This window comes from Fukomys damarensis, unplaced genomic scaffold (genome assembly GCF_012274545.1).
Source record: "Fukomys damarensis isolate Sample0158 unplaced genomic scaffold, DMR_v1.0_HiC HiC_scaffold_4, whole genome shotgun sequence".
NCBI classification, from domain to species: Eukaryota; Metazoa; Chordata; class Mammalia; order Rodentia; family Bathyergidae; genus Fukomys; species Fukomys damarensis.
In genome coordinates, this window is record NW_022900916.1 from 60,426,067 (window position 1) to 60,449,057 (window position 22,991).

Consider the following 22,991-nt stretch of genomic DNA (forward strand, 5'->3'; position numbering starts at 1 on the left):
CCCCCCCCCACCAAAAAAAAAGAAAAAGAAAGAAAGAAAGAAACTGCACTGGGACTTTGGCTTCCATACCCCTTTTCTGGAGAAGAAATTCAAATCTGCATCAAATGCTCCATCATGTTTTCTTATGAACAAAGCTCTGTTTCTGTCCTCTTAACTCGATTTGCCTTGATGTCCTGTTAGCATCCCGCAGTTAGCACATCCCACATGAAATTCACACTCTTTCTCCGAAACTTACCTCTCTTCTGGGCTTCCTAATTATCATTGTCCTGTATCTTTTTAGATAAAAACTTCAAAACCACCTTTGATTCTCCTTTAGCCCTTCATCCAACCAGTTGAAAAAGTACTTGTCAGTATTATCTCCGTGGTATCTTGTAACTGCTACTGCATTTTCTTTTCTTTTGATTCACCTTGACTACTATCCTACACTTTTATGATATCCCCCTATTTAGTATCCCAAATTCTAATCCTACTCCTTGCTGCTAGTGTAATATTTTCACCTCAACTGTGAATTTATTTAATGCAACATTCCTAGCCAGAGACAGTTTCTCTCGCTTCAGTGTTCTTGCAGCACTTAAGCTTATATGTATTATTTTATTATATAATACTTGTCCACATATTACTAATCCTCACAGATTGTAAGCTCCTTGAGGGGATGACTGTGTCTGATTTTCCTGTTATCCTCATGTATTTGTTGTGTTGGCATGCATCAAATGTTTGCTGGCTGGAGTTAGTAGCTAGCTTGGCTAGAAGTCATCTGATCCTGGTCGTTAACAGGTGATCTGTGATGGTCATTTTAATTTGACATTAATTTCATTTTTTGTGCATTTGTTTTATTCTGAAAAGCTTTCTTATTAAGCTGTGCCAGTGGCATAAATGGAACAGTTAACCGAAAGACCAAACAGGCCCACAATTTTGTTATCAGCAGAAAAATGGCTGCTGGGAGGAAAGACGGTGAGTTTAGGTTGTAACTGTAAATGTCCTTTGGGATTCAGTTAAATGTTCCCTTCCGATATTCCTGTTGCTTTTTTAATTGTATGTGATTTCTTTTTAAAACAGCATCAGTCTGGAAAAATTAAATTTTATCTAATCTAAAACTTCTGATCCTATATGTTCTTAATCTATTATTTTCCTTTGCTGTTGCTTTTGCCCTTTTTTCAGCAAAAAAAAAAAACTATTCCTGTTTTTAACCTGTGTTTCCCCTTATCCAGTGACTAGATTACTACCTCTAAAAATTGTCCTTGTGTGGTTATTTTAATGATTTATTTATAACATTAGAAAATGTTAAGTAAAATTAATATGTATAATTTTAAAAAGTGCTTGTCTTAACTTAGAAAAATGACCGTAAAATATCATGTCTAATTTTGGATGATTTTTGTTGTGAAATCAATCGATGCATTGCTCTTCGGTAATTAGTTGACACTTGTTTTCTATTGGCAAGATGACGACTTGATCCTTGAACAATAGTTTGATCCTCCTAAATTTTTCTTATAATTTGTAACTCTATCCATGAGTATTATCCTATGATCTTTAAAATAATGCATTTTATTAAGGAGAAAAAAAAACCTTAATCATAAAAGATACAAGTTATTTTCAAAATATTATCATTATGATCTTTCACTTAATATTCCTTCTTAATTATATGGTTAAATTTATAGTGCTGGCTCCAGTATTGAGTATTTATGGTCATGAGCATTTTCCCCATGGTAGCTTGGCTTTTATTTTTCCCTCTCCTGTACCAGGGATCAAACTTAGGGCTTTGTGTGTATGAGGCAGACACTAAGCCACTGAGCTAAACCCCTGGCCCTTAGCTTGGCTTTTATAACTTTGGAGCAACCAAAATATCTATTCCTGTTTGATCTGACAAGGATCCTTTCTAGCCAGCTGTTAGGTCCATTTGAGTCCTCCACAGTATTTTGCTGCTGTTCTTGGTGAAAGGCACAGCATCCTCCAGAATCTCCAGCAGGTACTGCTGTCCTCTTTTTTTAAACTATGGATTCCCATTAGGTCTCAAACTGATTTTCTTCTCGGGACTTGACAGATAAGTACTTCTCAAAACTGAAATGAACAGTTAGTCTTGAAGCTACCTAGTAACCACTTTAGGTTGTCATGTTCCCTTATTTCCTCAGTTTCTCCTGATTTTATCTTTTAGATTCTTCTGCCATTTTGGTTTTCTTATCTACTTAATGCTTGTCTTTCAGTTCTGGATTATTAAAATAGTTTATACAGAAAGCAATGTTTTATCAACTGTATGAAGAAAATTGTTTCAACTTCTAAAACTGTAATGACTACTTGTGGCTTGTACCTCAAGGCCACCTAAAATGCCATCTCAGATGCCAAATGTTCTTTGTGCTGTTCTTGACCAAGAATTCCAGTCAGTCTTTTTGGCATATTCAAGGGAGCACAATTGATTAAAAGAGCATTTATAAAGTAAAATACATTTAACAATGTATTTTTATGTAACTTGTGTTTCAAATGATATTCCAACTCTTGGTCTAAACAATGGGTGGCATCTCTTTTGTAAATAGGATTCTGAGCAATTTGACTGCCTCAAATCAACACATTTGACATTAGTCTACCTCAGTATATATCAAATGGTTACAAATGTCATACAGAGCACTCTAAATGTGAATTCTTTTTTTTCCCCACAGAGGTGAGGCTAGTGAACTTAAAAATTTAAATTTACTGTTGGAATAACTCAAATAGAAATAAGCTTTCATATTTATATACGTCCCTTAGAAAAATATCTTCAAATTCTTCTTCACAATTCACATTCTGAAATAGCCTAGCCTTGGGGTTATACACACGTGTTAACATAATGATCAGATATTTAATCCCACTTCAGAGAAATTAAAATAAATAATCTTAGTAGGAAAACAAAGTCTCATGAAGAAACCTTTTTGCTTTTTCGTAGAAAAAGATCCAAGCGCTAGCTGCTTTTTTTTCCTACCTCATTTAAAGAGAAATGAAGTTTACCAAGGCTAGCTCACCTGTCCTTGTGATGAATTCCATAGCCTAGGTGTGGGCTATCTGGCTGAAACAAAAATAGCTGCCCACCTCCAAATGAACGGCCTGCAGTACTTTGATGTTGAGTAAACCCAGAGGTGAAGGGCAGGCTACTGAGCAAAGCTTTTGAGTCAAATCCAAGATTTACAAAGTTGGATTAACACAGCACAAGGTAAATCTTAGTGAGGAAAACAACAACTGATTGTGTATCTGGCTGGATATTGATATCTCTAAAAAAAGTTTATCTTTGGCAATTTTTGGCTTTAATAATTAAACTTCAATTTGACTGTAATAATAACATATTAAAAAATAAATTTGGAGGGGATTGTAAATGTATAGATTCTGACACCCTGAAATAATGATCTCAATGCAGAGAGAGCCAAGGGCAGCTCATCTCTGGTTCTGAGGAATTGGTAGGGGCTTCTATGTCTGCAGGAGCTTGGGCTCTCACACAGAGCTCTTACCTGTTAAAAATGTGATATAAAACTCAAAAGGCCTTATTTTTCCTATCAGCACTTAAAAGTTTTCATTATTAGAACAACCATGCCTCATTGCTTAGGTAAAAATTTATTTTAAAAGCTGTGCTATATAGGTGACTGTATCCCAAATATATTTAAAATCTTCACCTTTCTTGTGCAAATATTTTTCTGATCGTACTTACCATTAAGGCAATCCTGCAAACAGTTGAGAAATACATATTATTTTTCCATGAGTAACTTGGACTCAAAGCACCTTTGTGATAATTCCCAATAAATAAATTTAAATCTTTAAAGTCTCTGCATATAAGAGGTAAATTGACAAAATTGCAATGCTTTTTAAAATTTTAATTTCTTATTTGTGAGTGGCTTATTATGGTGTGTTACAGTATTCTTAGGATGCTTTAGCTATTGCTAACGGTAATAAATTACTTAACCCTATTTAAGACCTATTTAAGTTATGTAGTGTATTTCTCACATATCAAATATGTAAGAACTTATTTCATACAACACACGATGTCCACTATGATCTCACACTCATGTTTCCAAGATACAGGGCTGAATGTGGGTTGAATGTAGACTTTCAATTGTACACTGGTTTATTTAGGAAAGTATTTACACTCATACTTTGTGCCGCTCTTGCCTCGAGTAATGCCTTGTCATAATTATAGAGACATCACCTCTTTAGAAGTGTGCTGTGTGGACTAAGAACTTGGAAATACACTGACCAAGAGTCTCTGTGCAGCCAGAATAGATGCAGCAAACGCAGGCTCCTGCTTTTCACATGTAGCCAAGTACTGTGTGCAGTAAGACAGCACGTATTTGCTTGTTACTTCGGTGCACGGTCCCACCTCATTTGGTAGTCTGGTTTCTAAACCTGTGGCAGATTAATAACAGCAAATTAGAGGGGCTGGAGAAGCGGCGATGGCAAACACACCCCTGGCGATGAGAAATGACAGCTGACAGCATGGCTGTGGAGGAGAAAACAGAAAATCTATAGAGCACACGGCTTTAAAAGGCATTTGCAGACCGGGCCCTTCTAGCGTGATCAGTAAACGACAAGACAGCCAAACAGTCCGTGAGGGCATCTCTACATAACACAGCAGAGTGCTATAATTGATGTGCAAAATGATGACCTTATACCATCATGAGAAAGGATCCACCGCTGGGTACTTTGTCAGCCCTCCTGAAGGACTCATTGCATGGGCTTCCTGATAAGCTGAGATTTTGACATATCCTTGGAAACCTTAAAAATTAGAAAAAGTTAATATAAATATCTCTTTTAAGTGACCCATTTGTTGATAGATTAAAAAAATATAAAGGAGACATACACATAATCATTGCCTAATAAAGGCCTCCTGGACTTGAATTTTAGCAATAATGTATGACTTCTAAAATATTTCAAAAGAGATTTAAGATTTAAATCTAGCTGAAACTTTTGCAGCTGTTTTGTCTTTATGGTCACATACTTGTTCTTAGTTATGCAGAAAAAGATGTCGGTATTCTTGGACTTTTTATATAGAGGGGTCTGTGTGTGTGTGTCTGTCTGTCTGTGGCTGTGCACATACCATGGAATCGTGAGAATTGTGAAGTTAGATGTCAAAGATTCATTAGCAATGCACTGCCATGACATGTTCAGATTTTAATTTTTACTAAGCATATCCGTATTTGCCTTGTTTTTAAGCAATTGTAAGTAAGCACACAAATGCAGTCCTTATGTTTTCATCATGGGAAGAGAAAATTTCTAACAGACTCTTAGCAAGGGAAGTAAGGCTGTAGCTTAGCTAGCGTGAGGTCCCACTATTGCTATGGCTATCACAATCTGTCATTTGATTCTTGGCTCTGTGGTGTCACATAATAATACAGTTATTGAAATGGTCTGGAGTCTCTGTACACTCTGACTAAAACATAGTTATGTGGATAAGATTTTGGTAGCGCAGTGATGAAAAACATTGGAATTTAGAGTGAAGTCCTGACTCTGGCTAGTTGCTGACGTATCTTTCAGCCCTTCTCCACTCAAACATGTATTTTTCCTTAAAGAAACTCTACTATGCATGACAGTTTGTCTTAGGTTTTTAACCTTTGCAAATCTAGCTGTCCTTGTTGTTTGAAGGTGATTTTTTTGATCCCCTGTGGGTTAGACTTGTAGTTTGTTTTTCTCATTAGTGGTGATAGATTTGCATGGATTTAGACACACACTCTAGCTTCTGATTTTGTTTCATCCACTGTCATGTGTTTGCAGAGGTAATGGATTTGCAGCTGTAGAAGACTGCGGAACTGTGCAACACACTGAGTTGCCAGACCCTGTGACTTCAGCTGGATTAGCGTGGCACCGTACATGTGTATATTTTAGAGATTATTGGATCTTAGCGGTATGGATTTCTAGGGCATTTAAGTTTGATTTTCAAGACTTGTTTTGAAGGAAAACAATGTTTCAAGCTCATTGCTTATGAATACTACTTAGGCAAATGTGAGTGTGATGTGTGTTAACTGTTAGTAACAGGCTCTGTGAGTATTGGTACAGCTCCTATCAGCGTTATTAATATAGCTTATGTTTGGGGCAAGAGCCTAGAGCTTCAAATTCTGTGTCATTTGTTGTTTTTTAAAGTAAGCGTAGGTAAAAAGACTCCCTAAATAGCCCCTATGAAGAGCTATTTGTTTTGAAGTCGCAAATGGGAAAGGGAAGAAGAAAGGCTCTCTCTAAAATGTTGTGGGGGCACCCATAATTTAAACTGATGCTACAGACAGAAAGTATTATTTTCACAAACAAAACATAGTGGATTACTCATTTTCCATTTCTGGATGATGAAAATGTCGTACATCTGTATCATGTTTGTCTCAAAGTGAATGGCATACTATACTCAAAAGTGAAGCAGGCTTGACTGCGGAGTTGCCAAGGTAACTGACCAGCAAGTGTACGGTTCAGCGGACTACAGAAAGCAATTGAGTGCACACGAAGAAGGAAATGTAGGTATCTTAAAACCCAGGAGACCATGGTAAATTGTGGCTTGACTTTGTAGACTGCAGACTTTTTTTTTTAAGTCAGAATCTGAGATATTCTGTGGAGGTCCATGGAGTGAGGTGCTAATGGAGAGGCAGGAACCCTTAAATGGTTCTCCTTCAGGCCCTGTGGAAGGCTGTAAAGAAAACAGAATCATTTCGGGCGGGGATTTAGCTCAGTGCAAGCTCAAGGACCCGAGTTCAATCCCCAGTACCAAAAAAAAAGGAAACAGAATCATTTCAATATTAAGCATGAACAGCCTTTTTGCTTCATAGGCCAGCTTTTACTATCTCATAGCCAAAACTATTAATAGTTAATGACATAAATGGAAGATCGTATTCATATTCCATAAACCTTAAATATTGCTTGTTTTGTCTACTAGCACAAGACTAGTGTTTATTTCTACAATGCTTTGTATTGGAATATTTCATCCATTCTATAGGCATTGGTGAAATTATTCAAATACATTTAACACTCTTCTAGGTGTGCAGAAAATGATGAGATAAATAAAAATACTGCACCACATGATGTTTTAAATATCTAGAAAGAGTAAAAGACATTCAGATGAGATCTTTACAGATTATTTAAAATATTCCTATACTTTGGACGTAGGATTGTAATTGGGAATTTAAACACCTTTAAGACAGAATGAAACAACTTCTCAGCAGAAGCTTGAAACTCTCCATAATTTGACTCTGCTTTTCTTCTTTGTTTTGCTTCACCCTAAAACAAACGCCACAGTCTGGCATCCATGGCTTACTTCACTTCCTTAGAAGGACCTCACAGCCTGATGGAAGGCCTGAGTTCCCCATCTCTGAGTTCTAAAACCTACTAGTGTTTTAAGAGCCATCGTAAGTTCAATCCCTTCTGCAAATCTTTTCAAGATCTTTTCAGTATCTTACAGGGATTGCCGGAGGGATTTCTACCTCCAGGATAATGTCTAGTTGAGTGAATGTTGTTCCCCTAAACTGGATGGTGAATCCTTGGAAAGCAGAGACAGAGTCTCTTGTCATCACATGCCCCACTGCATTTAGAGTTTAGGACATGTTGTGGTACTGAACTGGTTAAAATCAAAAGTCAAATTCTCATTCTTACGATTTTTTTCTATGACTCATTCATTGTCATTTGAAATAGAATCATTTCCACAAGTGAGTGAATAATCCTTGGGTAGAAGTCAGGCACTGTAGAAGCTGTGGGAAACTTCTAATGAGTATTAGTGCAGAGCAAGTTAGGAAGGAGTCTCTACATCCCTAGTTAAACCTAACTTGCAGCTTTCTTTTTTCTCACAAGGCCTTTGAAGTTGTGTTTTTAGTAGTCAAGTTATGGATATGTGAAACTACAAGCCAAATATTTTAATTCAGCTTGCCTTTTTTGGCAGCCATCCACAGAGCTGCAAGGACAAGTTTTCACAGATAAAGAAACGTTTTATAAGAGTTTCTATTTTTAATATTGAAAAATTTACTACCATCCGTGATCTCGCTATTCAGGGTTTTTATTAAGTTGTGAGCTTGGCGTGAGCAGCCTTGGGGTCCTGAGGTTAATTGCCACATTTACAAATTCATCAGTGACTAAGAGAAAGGATGGGCCTGATAGGGTTTATCTGTCTAAAAATTTCAGCAACTAGCCAATCCAGAAGATAGAAATCCTCTGCAGAGGTGACAAGGGTAATAGCAGTAATGTGTTGGTAGAGATGATGATATCAGAAGAATAACAATAGATGCAAACTATTCAGACCAATTTGGCCATTTTAATGTACTCATGTCTTATTCGTAAGTAAATTGTAAATCATTAAATTGGCCCGGGTTCACTTAAAGAAATTATTTGTACTAAATTGTATCAGATAATTGTTAATGCCTATTTAGGAGGTAGCCTAATATAATCACTTACGCTGTTTGAATTATTAAATGTCAAGAACAGGGGGAATGGAATAAATTAATTATTTCTGGAGTGATATGAAAAATAAATGGTCAGAAACAGTGTGCAAAGCTTTTTTTTAGAAGTACACATAAGAGTTCCCTTGTGTATTTTGATGGAATTATATGGTCTGATTTTATTTGTCTAGAAAACAATTAGTACAGTCTACATTCTCACTATTTAAAAATGACTCTATTAAGAAAAAAAAAACTGCAGTAATTGTACAGTTGGCCAGTTCCTAGGATATATTTTGTTGGTAATACTAATTTGAAGTAAAAAGAAATTACCAAAATGATACTATGGATGTCTTCATTATTTAATAGAAATTAAAAATATTAAACGTGTGTCATTTAATTTGCATAGTATTTAAAAAGTTTCTAACCAAGAGTTTTCCCATGTTTTGTCCTAAAATTACTTCCTCTTACAAAATTAACAGTTCTCTTGCATGTTGTTTTGTTTTCTCAGGAATTTTTGGATAGTGAAATATTAAGGGCTAAGCTGCATTGTGAGGACCTACCTCATCACTTATCAGTCTCTTATCTTCCCCTTTTGTTTGCAGTGTACACTATTTTCTCGAAGGTGCACTCTGACTGGAATGTGTACCCGTCTGCTGGTGTCCTCTTTGTTCATGTTTTGGAAAGAGAATATTTTAAGGGGGAATTCCCACCTTACCCAAAACCTGGTATGTTCTCTGTGGAGAAAAAGGTGGTTCATTGACTATTTCTTCTTGTTTCATGTGCATACTTTAGATGGTATATAAAAATATTAACATTATTTAGGTCAGAATACCTCATAAATTGGTGGTTATAGTATATTTCTCATTTCAAGGTTAGAAATTTAATAACAGAAGGAATTTTTGAATTTTTGAAAAAGTCTTATTTCTGGGTTCTCAGTCTTAAGTGATCTTACCTATCAAATGATCTATCTATATTCACATAAATACAGCTTTACAATTATGATTTTCCAATTACAACTTAGATTTTTACATAGTACATTGATTTTTGAAAAGCAATACATATATTATTGAAAAGTATGAACTATAGCATTAAGTAAGCTTTCTTAAAAAAGCTTTTATAATATGAGATAATTTACAAGACTTCATAATAATATAATAGGGGTTAATTTTTTTCTTCAAACTAATAGCAATTATGAAGTATTATTTACTTCATTCTTGGTTAGAATATGCTGTTTTGAAGTATCACAAGTGCCATCACATTAATGAAGATTTAGAATGTATAGCAAGAACAAACATATTAAGTTCTACTCTTCTAGCTCTTCAGTAAGAAATAAAAATGACTTTTCTGAAAATTGTTTTGTAAGAACACATTTTTAACATTAGAATTAATATAAATATTATTTTGTGTGTGAATAACATGTCTGACTGAATACAGGTAGACATTCTTAATGGATAGTAAGACAAAAAGATGGTGTTTTCATCACTTATTTTGAAAATATTTCATTACGAGACTTTCCATGTTTGAGTCAACCAGGATTAACTTCTAGTTTCACCTCCTTTTTTTGGTACCAGGGATAGAACCAGGGACCTTGCGTTTGCGAGACAGGTGGAGGAACCACTGAGCTAAATACCCGGACCTCTAGTTTTACCCCTTCTATGATCATGGATAAGTTCCTTAATATGGAAAATTACTATTTTCCACCAATAAAATTAGAGCTAATAAGAGCACCATTTTCATAGGTATGTTTGAAAATAAGATGATGTAGTGCTTGTGAAGGATTTAACGTGTCCAGGCACATGCTAATCAATCATACTGTTACTAATGCTTATTATTGGTAAAAATTGTCATTATTACAATTGTTTTAGATTTATAACATCTTTTTAGTCTATTCTCTAATGTTTTAAAATTACTTTTGTTTTAAGTATTCCTTTACAGCTTTTTAGGTATTACTTCGTATTAGTTTGATAATGTCTAGAATTTCATGAGAGGAATGCCTCTCAAAAAATGGTTTTATCAAGTGAAATAAATAAGTCACACATGTGTAAATACCGAATAGTTTCCCTGGTGTGAATAATCTGCAAGAATGCATAAGATTCTAATAACATTACTGACCTTTAGAAATGGGAAGAAAGGAGCTAAAGGTGTAGGGAAGGTGGGATGGGTAGGGGAAGAGTAAAAAAGGGAAAAGAAAAAAATGTGAGAGAATGAAAAGATGAAAATAAAGTGTTTGTAGATGGGGAGGGGAGGAGGGGGTGAAGGGAGGGCAGAGGTAAGGGGAAAAAATGAGAATCAAGACCTGTCATGTAGAGGTACAAGATCCCAACAATGAATGTAACTGTACTGTATCCCTAAAATGTACCAATAAACTCAATTAAAGCTGAAAAAAATAAAATAAAATAAATAGATGGAGATTTGGAGACTTTTATGAAAAATAGTTGTTTCACTGGCAGAACTGGTCGGCTCTGAAGTGCTTCTCCTAAAAAAGTTCCAAGAAAATTGCATGAATCTGCTTTCTTTTATGGATTGAATTTCTAGACAAACAACCCAAAGAGTTTTTCATTACACGAGGCCCTAATCTAAAATTTCCAGATAGATTTTTTTGAGTGTGTATTTTGTTTACTATAAATGTAAAAACATTTTTGGACAGAATGTCTTGATTGAAACTGCCAAAGCAACATGTGTGAAAATAACTGTCTTATGTCTTAATTCTGCATTTCTTATCTAGGCGAAATTAGTAACGATCCCATTACATTCAACACCAATTTAATGGGTTACCCAGACCGACCCGGATGGCTTCGATATATCCAAAGGACGCCATATAGTGATGGAGTCCTATATGGGTCTCCAGCTGCTGAAAATGTGGGGAAACCAACGATCATTGAGGTGATTTATTTAAAACAGCTAAATTAAATATATACATGTGAAATAGAAAATTTTAATTTGAATTTTAATTGTTACAGTTATATGGCAATAATGGTCACAATATTTTGTGCATGACCTCACATGAGTTAACATTTAAAAATGGAACATGCCTTTCTATTGTTTTGTAAAGTTTTTTTGTTTCAATTACTATAGTAAAAATGATAGTTTAAATTAATGAAAATAAAAATAAAGACAGGAGCTGGGGGTGGTGGTGCATGCCTGTAATCCCAGCACTTGGGAGGCTGAGTCAGGAGGATCACTGTGAGTTGGAGACCAGCCTGGGCTACATAGTGAGTTCCAGGTCAGTCTTAATTACATAGTGAGACCCTGCCTCAAAAAACCAAAATAAATAAATAAATAAAGACAGGGACAAAGAGATGGATAAAAAGGGGAGACAGAGAAAGAAAGAGGATGAGAAAAGGAATTAGGATGTGTCATGTACACGTACCACATTCCCACAAGGAATGTGAACATTCTGTACTGCACACGTGTGCTAATAAACCGAAAATAATAAATTAGGGAAAATGTTAAGTGACACTTAAAAGAAATAGATTGCAGTATGAATTCTATTTACCAAAATAGATACAAGCTTAGAAATACTCCTTTGCTCTGTGTTTTCAATTCAAATATCACATTCATCGAAATATGGTGAATCAGCAGACATTTTCTGTGCTGAGCATTGTGAAAAGTGCTTAGGGTTGGAAAAGTGAATAACAAGTGAGTTTTGCCATGGCCTAGAGTCGAGGGGTTTGGACACTGGGATAGAAACATTTTGTTGCCAACACTGGAATAGCTTCTGAAACAAGAAGGAATTCATTCACTAGGTGTAGTAGAAGCATTCTTGGACAGAGGAACAATACATCAAAGTCTTAGACGGGATGGGGTGTAGTTCAGTGGTGGGGCACTTGTGTAGCGTGTGCAAGGCCCTAGGTTCAATGCCTCGAAGCATTAAAATAATCGTGGAGGTATAGACAATTACATGGTTTTGAGAACTACGTACATGGCTAAAGGGTAGAATGCACCTCATTGGCCAACGATAATTCCCAGAGTTACTGATGTTAGTAAAGGCAAAACTTTGAGGGCTCTGTAAGCCATGCTGATATGTTTAGCCTTTATCCTAAAAGTGTTGGTGATGTTTTAATTCATCAAGTTTTTACAAATACCTAATGTCATACCTGGAAATTAGAAATTAAAACATATATTAGAAATGAAAGCAACAATAACAAAATGATCACATCGAAACTTTCATGCATATTAATACTTTAAAAAATGAATGGATATAAAAAGTACAAGTGCTTCACTGTTTATCTTATCCAGAAAATCAGAATTTTAATGGCAGTTAGTGGCAAGAGAGTATTACGTAGTTATAGGCTCTGATGCCTCCAGGATCTTAGATTCTGAATTGAGTGTTCAATTCCATAAAACATTTACTGGTAAGGACACAGGCAGCAACACAGGAACTGCCAGATGAATTGCTGGGAGTTTATAGAAGTCCCAGGTGTGTATTTTCTACCAGGTATGAATCTATAGGACATTACCCGCTTAAATTTTTCTCCAAAGTTTTAATAATCCCTGGACTGTGGATATGAGTGTCCATGTGGGCCGAGAGTTTTTGTTTATTTGGAACTGACCCATTAACATGATTTTTCAATGAATTCTGTCAATTTGCCTCCTTAGGGTATATAGACATAAGATAGTACATATAAAAATAGGTATAAGAAACTTGTTTTGAATTATTATCAAATTAATTTTTAAATGTATGGTAAAAATTATAAACAAAATATGTAAGTCTGATTTACCATGTTACCACATTAAACAAGAAAAAAAGCCTCTCTTGATAATTACCGAGAAAGTTTTTAATAATATTAATACCTACCTTTGATAAGAAAACGTAACTATTATAAAAATAGCAGAAGTGAACATCCTTAAATTGATACGGTTTACCAAAATATAAGAGCAGACATCATCCTTAATGTGAAAAAGTTAGAAAAATTTTACTTAAATTCAGGAACAAAACAAGAATGACCTCCTTCTCTATGTCTGTTACAGGATATATTGGCAGTTGTAGGCCAGAGCAGTAAAGAAAGAACAAGAAATTAAGTCTCTGAGAACTTGAAAGGAAGAAATTGAATGGTCAGTGATATAAACAGCCTATAAATTTTATGAATACGTTTAGGAAAACCAGCAGCAAGTCAGAGGATCAATATAAAATTAGTACACTTTTATATATGAATAACAAGTATTGAGAACATGTATGCTTTTAAAAAGCATGTATTGCCTTGATGCCCATCACCATAAAATACAGGTTTTTTAACAATAACAAAAAGTCCAAGATAATAGCAATAAATATAACAGAAAGAATGCAGGAAATTTAAAAATCTCTATCAATATTAAAGAATACCTAACATTAATTAAAAGGTACTTGAGAATAGGAAAAATCTGTAGCATGAAGGGATCACTTTCCTCCAACTAATACATACACTCAGTGTAATTCCAATAAAAGTTGCAGTGTTTTTTTTTTTGTTTTGTTTTGTTTTCATGAACTAACAGGCTGATTCTAAAATGTATGAGGAAGGTTATAGGCCAGGAATAACCAAGAGAGTCCTTATTAAAAAAAAAACAAAACAGGAAGGGTTTCTCTTCTTGTGATATCAATATTATAAATCTACTATAGTTATCATAAGGTCACATTAACACAGGCATGGACAAGTTAACTGAAGGAGAGAAGAGAGCACCCAGAAACAGATCTGTGTGAAGAACAGTGAGCTGTGTCAGTGGAGTTGGTGCCACAGGTCATTGAGAAAAAGAATGTCAGTTTCTTGAATGGTGCTCAGATAATTGGTTAGCCATATGAAAAAACCTAAGATTAGATATTTCCTACCAAACACAAAACTCAAATACATAGATAAAGTATTAAATGTGAAAAGCAAATTTTAAAACTCTTACATTAAAATGTAGAAGAATCTCTTTCTAACCTTAGGTTTGGGAAGAATTATTTAAATCAAACCTAAATATTTTTATTGAAGAGAAAAAGATAATTTTTTACTGTTACATGTGAACTGCTCATCAAAATAAATGATTAAAAAAATCAACCCGGCAACTGAAAGACGATATTTTTAGTACATGTAGCCAATGGTGAAAATGTGAAAGATGAAAGAAATCCTGACATTCGATAAGAAAAGGACATTTCCCTAAACAGGATGCACAGCTGCTGAGAAACTTGTAAAGATGCTTATTTTTATTAGTAATACACAAACTAAGACCACGATTAGAATTTTTTAAAATTTGTGGCAGGTACATGTGGGACTCGGGATAATCGCTTTGGAACGCAGTACTGTCTTCCACAATACAGCGTGACTGACTTCTGTGAGCCAGCCGTCCTCCTCCTAGGTTTATACCCAAAGGATACCCTTGTAAACGCCTACTTGGCGGCCTATACAGTGGTACACATTCAACATTGTATAACAAGACACCAGAAATCCACCGAATTGTAGGGACCCAGAATTCTGTCATGAAGAGAAGAGATTAGTACATCACGATATATTTATGTAGTCAGTGTTAAGAGCAACAAAGACTTTAAGCGTGCCCAGCATCGTGGATAAGAGTTTTAAAACAGTGCTGGGGGGGGAAACAAAAGTGTTCTAGAGAGCACCAGATGACTTCATGTACAGATTGTCATTTTAGTCGAGTTCAAAACCAAGGAAACTAAACCATATATTTTAAGCATACGTGAATGAGATGTTAAGCACAAGCTTCACAGTGACTACCTTCTGCTTGGGTAGAGGCCAGGTGTTGTGATGGGAGAGAAACACGTCGTGCTGAGATGGGTTCAAGAAAGTTCATTATGTTCTATACCTTACTACTAACATACAGTGTTATGAATAGTATATGTCACATAAATGCCAGGAGAACGATGATGAAAGTTTAGTGTGTCTTTTGTAAACTGCAAGCAGTGATTGACTTGTAAATACCTCATTTTGCAGCCAAATATCATAGTAGGTATATTAAAATGCTGTTCTATTCATTTAGTAAAGAATTTACATATCTCGAACTGTTCAGTCATATAAATCTGATCAATTCATTCAATATATTATTTATCTCAAATATTTAGAATTTAAACATCTAAAAGATATCAGGCATTGTCTTAGAAGATCAAAAATAAAGCACATATTCCTATCCCCTGCTCAAAGGTCTTCGTGGTTTGTAATAAGTAAAATTGGACTAAGGTCATTGTCATGCTTAAATATCTTACCAGAGAGGATAGAATACATTCTGTTACAACTGATAAAATTAAGCATTAGCTATAAATTCAGATAAAATTCTCCTTAATATGAAAAATTCTTCACTCCTTTTAGTAGCCTGTGATTTTTTAAAAAAATCATAGTTTGTGGAACTAACAGTAATGAAACTTGGAATAAATTTGGGAAGGTTATCCATAAAAGTACTACAATTAATATGAAAATACCTGTATTTTCTGAGCTAAAGTTTCAAGATATAGAGAAGATAGATAGGCTTTTTTTGCAGGGTAAACTTCTGAAATCGTGAATAGTCCCAGTTGATACCCATTTTACATTTTTTTCATTTGCTTCATTCAAATGATATTTCCTACTTATTTTTAGTGACTAATCTTAATTTTTTTCAGTGTGAACCTAAGAAAATACATGTCCAAAGAGCAGAAAGGCAGTGATTAAATTTAGTGGAAATTTGACAAATTGCAGAGAGAGAGAGAGTTCTTTTCACTTTGTGCAGTAATATTCCTTGCAGAATATATATACTTTTAAAATATTGTTTAAAGTTTGGTATAACTTAGTCCAAAATTCTGATTCTTTCTATACTCTCAGTATAACTGATATTGTAATTTATTTCTTTTAAAGCTCATATATTATGTATAAAAGCCTTTGATATTTATTTTTAAATGCACAGATATTTCTTTTCAGTTTGAGGCATTTTATCCTACTCTTTTTGTCTCAGTATCAACTGCGGCTCCAATCACTGCCAGAGGCTAGTGCTGGAATTCTAAGACTTTGACATAATCATTTGTTTTTTTGAGGTACTATGATATGTCTGAATGATTTCATATCTGTCATAAAATTAATTGTTTCTTGATTTTTGAGGCCCTATCCTGTTAATGGCCTTTGCTTCATTTGTTGTTTGCAGTGGCTGTTTCTGGGTTGACCTTAATATAAGTTCCTTAGCTGTGCAAATGTTTACTAATATCTGACTTTATGAAGGGGTTGTGTTTTTGAGCATGCACCATAAGCTTTATAGGTTATGATCCCAGCTACTTTGTTCCTATTATAAGAGGGGTATGATTTCCAAAGGATTGTGTTTGACTTCTTTTTTGGTACCAAGGTTCAAACTCAGGACCTTTGCACTTTTGAGGCAGGCGTGGTGTCAGCTGAGCTAAATCATCATATTACAGGGATGCACACATACTCATGTTCATAACAGCACTGTTCATAATAGCTAAATCTTGGAAACAGCCTATATGCCTATCAGCAGATGAATGGATAAAGAAAATGTGGTATTTACACACAGTGGAGTACTACTCTGCCATAATAAAGATAAACTTGAGTCATTTGTAGGAAAATGGATGCACTTTGACATCATAATGTTGTGTGAAATAAGTCAAACCCAAATTATAAATAAAGAGCAAGATAAAAGATAGATAACAGGAGGTAGGGAGATAGATCCTTTTCAAATGGGGATGACATCACGAGAAGGAAGGAAAAGGAGATGAAGAAAGAAATTATGTATATGTGCCACCTCCACACAAGGAATGTAATCTTTATGTACTCCAAACGTGTACTAATAAAAAACATAGAGTAAATGAATAAAAATAAAGTGTACTTTGCACTGTAATCCTTAAACGCCATTTCAAAGCATAAAAATAAATTAATTAGTTTTTTTGAAATCTTAGCACTGGTAAGAGATTCGTAATGGTTAATTCATTTACTAATGATGCATTCACATGGCTATATGTGCTTAATAGCCTTTTATGAAAGCATCTTCCTGCATTTAATTGTTTGTTTCCGCATGTCTCATAGACCTAACTGATTATTTATTTTCATATAATGTAGCTAAAAACCTTAAGGTTTTATTGCCTAGAAAAGGAATATTTCTTAAGGATATCAACAAATAATGAAAATGGAAAGAACCATTTGTTTTCATTTTTGTTGGCAATGCATTTCATTTTAGAAGTGGCATTTTATTTCTAATATGGCTTTTCTTTTCTAATAGATAACTGCCTACAATAGGCGAACCTTTGAGACTGCAAGGCATAATTTGATAATTAATATAATGTCAGCAGAAGGTAGGTATGGAAAAATGTGTTGGTGATAATCTCCTTACTGATAAATATTTCATGACATTTTACTACTCTAAAATATAGGTAAGGATTTTAAAGCATCACATACCTAATATAACTGATAGAATAGTAAAATGTAGGAAAGAAGCTAAGCAACACCTAATTTGTTATGAAATATCACAGCGTGTGATGGTGAAGAACCAGTGGTGGTGAACAGATGGACCATGGATTTCTCTAATCCTTGGTGTCATCATCTGTAAAATGATACTAAGAAGAACCTTTCATGACTTTGTACTAATGGTTCTATGAGTAAAGTTTTGAAATGTGCTTAACACAGATCACAGAGTATACAATCAGTGGTGGCTAGCTAGTTTTATTTTATTTTAAAATTTACCATAGATTCTAGTTATGTGAGGTTAAACTAATTTGGGACCTAGTTTCCTTGCTAAATTATCTAATGAGGTGTGATTGTTAGAGTCCATGAACAATTCAAAGTTACATGTGCTCAAATTGTAAGTGACTTTAAGACTTTTGAAGGTCAGGGGCAAGGAAAATATTCCAAGAGTTACATTCTCAAATGTTTTGACCTTCTTTTAGCAATTAACTGGAGAAAACATATATTACCAGAAACTAAAGTTAACGAATCATAGGAGAATCCCCTCTGTACCTTGATATCATCTGTGAAAGTAACAGGAGAGGGATTGGTACAGAATTTATTTCCTCTGGAAATACTAAAATAATTACAGTCGGATTTTTTTTTTGCTTTTGTTTGCTAGTAAAATTAAAAACAAGCAAGCAAAGAATAACACATTTAACCAAAATCTGCTAGTTTTGAATTTATGACAATTCAGTAAGTTTGGTAATCCATTCATGGAAGGACTGCAGAGAGACCTGAACAACCTTAAGTGAATTCTTTCCAGTGCAGTACCGACTGCACACAACACATGGCCTAGTCAAAAATTTCAGGTGATCATCACCTACCAAAAGCAGTTCCAAGGGCCAGTTCTGTGGGCCTGGCTAGAGAACTCCTTGCACTTTTTACATGTTGTCATTGATGTAAAGGAACCCATAATCAAGCAGATGCTAATGGAAATCTGCTAGACAGCCAAAAATTGGTGTTAGGGACTGCTTGTCTGAGTCAGGGCTTTAAAGCTGTGCTGCTGAGGGATGGACAGCAGACGAGTTTTGGAAACCCCCTCCTTCATGTTAGGCAGAGCTCCTCCACTGCCCTTTATGTGGGCCACGGTGACCCCAAACTGTTTGAAAACCACTGAACTTAAAGGTCATGCATGTGTCCTTGCCGGTCCAGACAGAGTATATATGTACTCTAGGATGAATGTCTTTGAACATGGCCTTCGCTCATGCTGTTTGTCTCAGATAAGGTTTAGAGAAAGAAATAACAAAGTTGTAAATCAGGGTAATCATGCTCTGTCCGATTCTCTGCTCAACTGTCTGCTGTTTGGAGAGTCTGAATGGGAAATTGGTCATATAGACTCACAGCCAGGAGCTCGAGGCAGGTACATGAAGAGATTCTCTAAACTGAGTTTAGCACCTCAGAGGCCCGCCACCAATCTGTTGGCCTACTGTTCTCTTGGCCTCTGTGACTTCCAAATATAGTAAGCATGGGATTTCCCCAGAGTGACTCATCTTCAGGAGGCCTCGCAGCAGCTCCTGGCTCAGGAGTGAGCAGGCAGCTGCACAGCCCAGCTTTTGAGGGGTGGAGTGCAGTGACGAGCTTTATGGCCTGTCTCAGAAACGGAGCTACAAAGCTGGGTAATATGGATTAGGAAAAGCCAAATAACAGTTTTCTGAAATGTTGCACCAATAATGTCAAAGAAGCTGCACATGCTCTTTTGGAAAACTAGATGTAAAATCATTGAATGAAAGGAGTGATCAGAGACTCATGACATATTCAAAAATTACATTTGGTATTAATTATAAATACTACATTATTTATTGCCGAGAAACTCTTCTTCGTGATTCATTTCTGCATGACCATTTCTAGGTATGAGGAAAATGTCCCATGATTAAGCTACTGTTTATCTGGATAAAAGGGGAATATGTCTTCATAGACGGGATGCTCCTCTACCTGAAAGAATGGATCACATTGGAGAATACTGCACATGGGCTGTACATTGAGCAAATCTGCAGAATCATAAACAGAATAGAGGGCAGTATAGGAGAAAAGTAAAGAACTTTGTGGAATGAGAGCTTGAAGAGCTCAATTTTCAGGAAGCGTTGGCCTATTCTAGACAACTACTAAAAGCTTTGAAGCTAGAGTTTCTCTGGCACCCAGTGGCCTTTAGTATCACAGAGGCTTCCAAAAAAGTAAGACCATATTTTGGATGCGTATCATGTAATGTTTACTTTTTATTTATTTGTCAGGAGTAAAAACCTTTCTAGATTCATGGATTTTGTTGAAATTAAATAGAGGCTTTGCCCGAGTTTGATCCCCGGTACCAAAAAACAAAACACAAAACAAAACAAAAAAACCAGAGGCTATCTATAATATAATTACTATTGGGGACTTAACATCTGTGTACAGTCCAGAGGTGTTGTCTTGTCCTTTTAAACAACTCAGATAATTGACCATTTCATATTAATGTACTGAGTTAAAATGTTAATATTGTATAAAATTACCGTGTTTTAGAACACTGCTAAGAAGTTGTTAGTCTCCTTTAGAGGAAAGTTATATGAGGGAAGTCCCTGGACCTCTCTGAAGATATACTTCCCACCTTCAAATGTAGGAAATTTATACGAATCTGTTCACCTCCCTCTTTGAGAATTAAATGTAATTCACCTGTGTCTTATAGTCAGACCTGCTTCATAATGTTTCTTAAAACTTAATCTTTATTGTACCAAAAGTAGTATTAAATACACAGAAAGTAGTTTTTTATCTTAATAGAGCAATCACTCTACCAAATATGGTTAGTAATTCAAGAGTAACACTTGAGAAGCCAGTACTTTTATATTTACTGAGAGTCATTTATATTGACAATAAATTTTGGGGTTGACTTAAAGCATTAACTTAGAAATGTTCAAAAAGAGAATTTTGATGAGACTTGAGCAGAAAGCTAACTAAATTTATAAGGATTTGAGATGTAGAATTGCATGAAAACTTTATAATATTCTAGGATATTTAACTATAGAATGATTAAAATAAAAGTTCTCTGATCCTTAGATTCTTATTAGATCTAATCAATATTTATTGTAGAAAAAAATAATGCTTTGCCTTGCTCCAAACAATATTAATAATATAATGAATTTAAAATACAGATTTGGTTTTTGCAGTTTTTTTGCCATACCCTGTAATTATAAAGTGCTCAGTTGGATTTTTACTGTATTATAGATAGCATTCTGTCTTATGTATACTGTCATGGTAGGTGTATCAGCTGTTATATAAAAAGCCTTTAAAGTTAGTTCAGTCCTTCCTCCGTGTTCACAGGCCTTGATTCCTGGACCCTGTGGACCACAGTCTGCAAGGTTTCTCAGGTTCCTCCTCGGAAATGACCTGGATTTGTCCATAACCTGTGCACATCCTCCTGTTTACATCACCTCTGCGTTACCTCTACCTCGTACAATTCAGATGCTATGTGAATAGTTGTTATAATGTGTTATTTAGGGAATAATGACAAGAAAACGCTTGTATACGTTCAGTACAGATACATTGTTCTTTTAAATTTTAGGTCCACAGTCAGTATAATCTGAGAGTGTGTAACCAGGGGATGTAGAGACCTTTATCATATTGCTGCCCACTGCTAGGTTATGACAGAACTCGACAAATCTCAAACTGTTCTTTTGTTAAAAAAAAAAAAAACTACTTCATTAAAGTATGCATATCCTTTTTGTTTTACCCAAATTAGACTTCCCATTGCCCTATCAAGCAGAATTCTTCATTAAAAATATGAATGTGGAAGAAATGTTGGCAAGTGAGGTTCTTGGAGACTTTTTGGGGGCAGTGAAAAATGTGTGGCAGCCAGAGCACCTGAATGCTATCAACATCACGTCAGCCCTAGACAGGGGCGGCAGGGTGCCGCTTCCCATTAATGACATGAAGGAAGGGTAAGCACACCTTGTCTCATTGCCTTAAATATGGACTTTTATCCCTATTCAATGTGGTGAAATTGTCAAACTTATTACAAATGAAAAGTGGGCCTATTGCATTTTTCTTTTTAATCAGAAATAGATGCTATAAAGATGTGAACATACTAACCATTTTCTTTATTGACAGAGAGTGGTGTTGATGGTTCTTTAACTCTCAGGTCCTAGGTCCTGTGAAATCCAATTGTAGATCAGGATGAAGAGCCTGAATTAGAGCAATAAGTTTTCTGTACCTTCCATAAAGCTTATTCTTTAGGGCCATGAATTTCGATGGAAATTGATGCCCAAGTTATCAGCTGTAGAAGGATGCACTGACTGCTGTAATTTTATTCTAGGAAACTATTTCTTCGTCTTTAACATTCTTTCCACCATGTGTCGGTGACTGATGGCTGGAGTGAATTTGAAACCCATTCCTGTGACACAAGAGCCTAAAGCCTGGTCTTGTCACTCACAGACTGGTGACATAGGCAAATGCGCGACCCCTCTGTGCCTCAGTTTCCTTTTCTGTCCATTGGGGGTAATTTTCTCTCCCTCCCTCTCTCTCTCTCTCTGTCTCTCTCTCTCTCTCTCTCAGGGTTGTTGTAAGGATTAAATGCATATTTTTTAGTTCTCATGCAGTGCAAACACGAAGTGTGACTTGTGTCCTCAGAAGTCAAGAAACACTCCTGCCTGAGTAAATTGAAAGCATCAAAGTTAATACCAAGCTGAACTTTCGCCTTTAATTTCTCATCTGTGGATTGGTACAGAATTGCTTTTCCTCCCATCCTATCACACACAACCTGTGGAATAAATCGCATTTGGCACAGAATTTCCCTTTCTGACTCCTCCTTCGTCCATAGCCCTCCTGGTAACGCCTTTGTACAGGAGATACCTGAAATTGACTAGGGTACCTGGATTAGTAAGAATTAGATTTCAGAGCAGCTAGGAGAAATTTGGTGAAAATAACAGAAAAGATCACAAGTACACATAAATGAAGTCTAAGGGAGTAGGCAGGAGAGAGTTGGGAAAAGCAGTGATCTATAAAGTCCAACTTAAAATGTTGAGAATTAAGTTTTATCCTCTGCATGACAGCAGTGGATTTTGAAGTCAGTCAAGCACACCTAGAAATGCTTTGAGGAAAACAGTTGGTTTATCTCTGCTTCACGGGCTAGTTGGCTTTCTATGTGAAAACATAATTCTAGAGCTTAGAGTTTCACTGCAGGATCTCTTTCCCACCAAGTGATTTAAAAAAGCAGAAATATAGAACGGGGGATGCACAGGGGAATCCTCCTGACAACAATCTCCAAATATGAAACCTTTTCAAGTGTTTT

The 22,991-nt window shown here is 35.5% G+C and overlaps 1 protein-coding gene across 10 annotated transcripts in view; it reads left to right on the plus strand.

Moving 5' to 3' along the window:
• The window catches only part of Sgce (sarcoglycan epsilon), a 69,972-nt gene that overhangs the window by 15,171 nt on the left and 31,810 nt on the right, over nt 1-22,991 (plus strand). For 7 of the 10 annotated variants that reach the window (XM_010603439.2, XM_019204422.2, XM_010603432.2 and 4 more), the window contains exons 2-6: nt 844-951; nt 8,954-9,076; nt 11,077-11,234; nt 17,514-17,586; nt 21,444-21,642. In XM_010603439.2, the coding sequence (XP_010601741.1) occupies nt 844-951; nt 8,954-9,076; nt 11,077-11,234; nt 17,514-17,586; nt 21,444-21,642 (661 nt within the window). The remainder of the gene's footprint in view (nt 1-843; nt 952-8,953; nt 9,077-11,076; nt 11,235-17,513; nt 17,587-21,443; nt 21,643-22,991) is intronic. The other 3 variants (XM_010603436.2, XM_010603434.2, XM_033758386.1) reach the window with 1 other exon arrangement.